The sequence below is a fragment of the Oryctolagus cuniculus genome, chromosome 1 (assembly GCF_051225735.1).
Source record: "Oryctolagus cuniculus isolate XC-2025 breed Fujian yellow rabbit chromosome 1, ASM5122573v1, whole genome shotgun sequence".
Lineage (NCBI taxonomy): Eukaryota > Metazoa > Chordata > Mammalia > Lagomorpha > Leporidae > Oryctolagus > Oryctolagus cuniculus.
In genome coordinates, this window is record NC_142867.1 from 35,900,700 (window position 1) to 35,905,533 (window position 4,834).

Sequence of the window (4,834 nt, forward strand, 5' to 3'; positions counted from 1 at the left end):
AATCTTCAATTTCCCAAGCCTTCACAACTGTGAGCAAAAGGTTTATATAGCTTATAATTCATCCAATATAAGCTAGTGTTATAGTTGCCTGAAGAGACTAAAGCTGTGACTTAATATCATTGGAGTTTAATTTTCTATCTCAAACATTCAAGAAATGAATTACAAAAATTCTAATGTTTGTGCCCATTCTGTGATTCTCTGTATACTACTTGCCCTCCCCACCTAGCATATCAGAAAATAGCTTCAAGAATTGACAGGAAATATACATGACAAAAGGCCTTTAGAAATACAAGAATATTTTTAATATTTCCAAAAGACCATGCAGGTGATATTTGCAGAAGCACAAAGTATTATATTTTGTTTTCTACTAATTTTATAAATGTACACATGTAAGTTATCTGTATTTGAAACAATACAAATCAATGACTCACATGACTAATATCTTTATTAAAAAAATAAGATTTAAATAATTTAAACAATATGTGAAACAAGTATATAACTGAAGGTTAACATCTTTAAAAGACTCAACTCATGAAATACTTTCAATACCTTATGGAAAAAATTATACATCTGAGAGAGAACATGAATATACAAAAAAGAAAATAGAAAGGATCTTAGAAAGCAGCAATTTCCTTCCTCCTAGCTAATTTTTTCTAAAAGACCTATTTCTTTATACAAACATATTTCTAGATAAGTTACAAATGTATTAAGTTGCTGAAACTGCTTTCAAACTGATTTCCTAATATCCCCTCTCTCCAAAGGAATAGAACCTGGAGAGTACAGGTTGATATAATTTTTTTCTTCATGCCCAAAAGGAGTTTTGCAGGAGCCTAATAACATCTGATCAATTTCTTTAAAGTGGCAAATAGATACGGGTTAATGTCCATCGTCCTGAATTAACATTTCTTGCTTTTGCCATTCACTGAAGGGCTTGGAAAATCCGAGCTCAGGTCTCACTCTCTGCCATCTCAACTTGGCTTTCTGAGACACACATCCTGTCTGAATGCCCTGTGTCTCAGAGGAGGGGCACAGTCTAAGTGATGCCCCTACTTCCATAGACTGGAAAGACAGCCTCGTCAGCCATCTTCAAACATTTCTTTCAGTGTGTTCCCATCCTCTATGTTTTTAATCTTACTTTTCCTTAAGGAAGCCATGTTGAGTTCCTCACTAGGTTCCAGGAAAAGTGCTGGGCCCTGAGGATACATTCATGAAGAGGTTTCTGGCCCTGCTCTTGAGGCCCCGGAGTCTAGCAGAATACTGTGCTGCATTTCGTTCTTTCACTCGTTCCCATTATTATTTCCTACCTCTGGGCCTACAGATCCTTGTCCCTATGAAGCGGGTTTGCCTGATAGAATTTCTAAGATTACTGAAGAGCAAAACACTCAAGAGTTAAGACTTAATAAAATTTACAGAACCAGACTAAGAGTACAGGACAGAATGGTGACAGCATTCTGGTCCAGTGATCTCAATTCCTGGAACTCCCCCTCTGCCAGTAGAGCAGGGATTGTTGGGGTCTGATGATCTCCTGGCCCAGTGGTTTGCAGCCTGGCACAGGGCACACACACAAACATGAGTAGGTAGTCTGAAATGTCCACTCTTCTTTATTCTTTCATTTCACCGAAGGAGCAGTAGCTGGGCCCCAGGCCTCGTACAGTGCAGTCAGTGCTGTCACTGTCACAGTTGCCGCAGTGACATTCAGTGGCCACTGGGTATGTGTACAGGGAGTCTGCATGGTGAGCACAGCCAGGCACCCTCACTGTCTCGTACACCAGCTCCTTGAAGGTACATATCTTCTGGATGTTGGGCCTTGCTGGGTCCTTATAAACAAGATCCTGAGGAGTTCAGGAAGGAGAGAGTTAAGTTACAATATTCTGGAAGTTTTATAGTTTGTGAAAATGAGACATAATTTAATACTGCTTGCTCTAAAACCCACATACCATTGTAAATGACCTTTATATCATTTCCTAATTGTACTGAAAATCTTACAGAAAATATGTGTAATTCATTGTCCTACTCCCTATTGCTACATCAAAACATTAATCACTTCTCAGAAAACAACTTTGAATTTCAATATGGAAAAATTATGAAAAGGGATCTATGACTAAAAATTTTCATTTACTCTTTGTACTTAATCAAAAGCTGTATTAATGACAACTTAAAACATGAACACTAGCTTAATTTCTTACAAAGTATTCCCAAACACACTATCCTAGTATTTATAAAAAGTAAAAAAGGAATATTAATGTTTAGCTTAATGTGTTTATAAAGGCTTATGTAAGATATTACATATTCTGTTGGCTTATAAACAATTCTCCCCTTAAATGCTGTACTTTGCAGGGCTCTTAATTTCAAAGGATACACAGTATGCATAGAAATATTTTTAATCCAGGCAGAAATTATTTGTTTTAGCATTTCCCAGTACAAATCTTGTTTGAATTGAAGAAGAAATTGGGGGTGCATTTAATTTATTTCAGTATTGTGCTACTGAGTCTCTTTCTTAAGAAGGTGTAATAAATTGTGCAATAAGTAGAGTTCGACTGATCAAACACATTGCAATCAAACAAAATGGATTTTATTAAAACTTTGCTATTTTCAATTTCAGTTTATAGAATGAAATAAGTAGGTGCTACAGAAGAAAAAGCAACAACTGAAAACTCCTTCTTAATTTGTATTAATGCAAAAGAGCTATGGAGATACAGACTACCAATTCCATGCTGCTCTGTCTTGGTTTTCTATTCAGTATAAAGAAGTGAATACTTTATGCTGATTCATTTTGTTCTAACTGTGTTCAAGGACTAATTTGTGTTTTCAGGTTTCCTATTAGCATTTATATTCAGGCAGGACAAAAAGATAATTTTATCTTCTTTCAAATAATGTTGCTTTTTTATAGTTATGTCACTTGAAAACATATTTTAGTACAATGTATATGGCAAATACATGGCCTCAATTATAGAAATTGCATTCTGGGCATTATTGTAAGTCTTTTATAAACACACACACACACACACACACACACACACACACCCTTCTATGTTTAGTTCTCTACGTGTAAAATCTAGCATAGAAATTTTTTTATATTTGAAAACACTGATTTGGCAATTTAGCAAACTGATCAGGTCCAGTCTAGAGATTTTCCAAATTTACCCAAATCGAATCCAAGTCCAAACATCTAACTGATATAGTGATGATTAATCCTAATCACAAAACAGAATTATAGCTTAGGAAATACCAAATGTTGATAAAGTGGAAATTAACAATGCATGCCTCATACAGACTCTCAATAGCTTCATTTCCAGCAAAGTGCAGTACCCACCCTAGTGTAGCAGTAGCCGGAACACCAGGTGGTATTGATGCTTATGCAGAAACGGCACTCCTCTTTCTCCACTGCAATGGTGATGTTGGTCAGCTCACAGCTACTGCAGCAGATTGCTTTCCAGCAACAGAAAAGGAAACAAAACTGGACAGACTTCATCCTGGCCTAGGAACAAATAATAAAAGCCCATTAGGAACCAAGAAACTAAAAAATTTTGATGATTCATAATGTAAATTGATTAGAACAAAAATCACTGATCTCTCTATCTGCCCCAATCACATTTTGCTTCAGCATTTGCTTCTCTTCCTTTTTTTTTTTTTTTTTTTTGCATTTCTCTGTTTCCTGGAACATTCTCCCTCCTCCTCCTTCTCTTTCTTGTTTTATTTTTTGTCAAAATGAAGCATGCTATAGATCAAAATGTCAATATAATAGCTTAAGGAGAGCAGTATGTAATGATTAGAGCATTACTACTGAGTGTCTTAATGTGATTATTCTGAAACAAACAATTATGATCATCATATTTCCCCTTTCATTAACATTTTATGGGTAAGTTTTGTTTAAAAAGAAAATTCTATAGTACAAATTGTACTATATTATAAATATTCTTCTTTGTTTTGCACACATTTGTTTAAAAGAAGACAATTTCAGAAGCTAGGGAAATTGGTCTACAAAGTCAGTGACTTCCTAACAATGACTATAAGTACTAACCATATTTCATAAGCTAGGTTGACAAATATAAATTCCCTGCACAATTCTAATGAAACGCTCTAATTTGTTCTACATGCCCTGAAAAATCTGTAATTTCAGAAATAATTGTCACCCCTTAATAACCAAATGCCAAAACTCACCTGTGGTGGGCTGCCTTGTCTGGGGAAAACTGTAGACTGAAGCAAGTTTCAGTTCATTCGGTCAGCTTTTATATAAAATCATGTGCAACTAACACTTCGTGGATTTGTTGGGTATTAGTATAATCGGTGCTAACCTGATGCTTGCTGTAAGTGAATCAGTGTTTAGACAGACAGGGAGATCAAGCCTTGCTAAAGTAGTCTAAACGCAGTGGATCAGAAAAACTGATGTTACCAGAGGTGACTTTGTACACATTAAATTTGATATAGTAGCACACCCACTCCTTTACCTTGTCAAGTTAAATGTGACTTCGGGTTTCTCTTTTGTATCTTTAACTTGGGGAATTCAAAATCCTTTCCTGGTATTGCTTTAGCTCTGTTGAAAAGGTACATCAACAAGATCTGCTTAATAAATTGCTCCAAGAGAGGATTAAAAGCTGAGCAAAGAAACAAACAAATATAAAGCATTTTGTGATCTGTCTTTTGACTGAATCATGAACTGTATCTCTTTACCTCCTACACCTAGGTCTGCCAATCTTAATCACCATTTTTTTTTATTATTTAGTAAGAGCTTTCTACTTTTTTTTTGTAACCACCTAAATTTTCTGCTGAATCATTTCTCCAGGATTTTTTCTTATTTCATGATGTTTTTTCCTGTCTGAAATATCCTTGCTTC

The 4,834-nt window shown here is 35.4% G+C and overlaps 1 protein-coding gene across 1 annotated transcript; it reads right to left on the bottom strand.

Annotated features, from left to right (window-relative positions):
• Positions 1-427: 427 nt before the first annotated feature.
• FSHB (follicle stimulating hormone subunit beta) lies at positions 428-4,204 on the bottom strand. The gene is given in 3 exon segments (NM_001082171.2): positions 428-1,832; positions 3,314-3,478; positions 4,162-4,204. Coding segments are annotated over 2 exon segments (390 nt in total). The 5' UTR covers positions 3,473-3,478; positions 4,162-4,204; the 3' UTR covers positions 428-1,601.
• Positions 4,205-4,834: the final 630 nt, after the last annotated feature.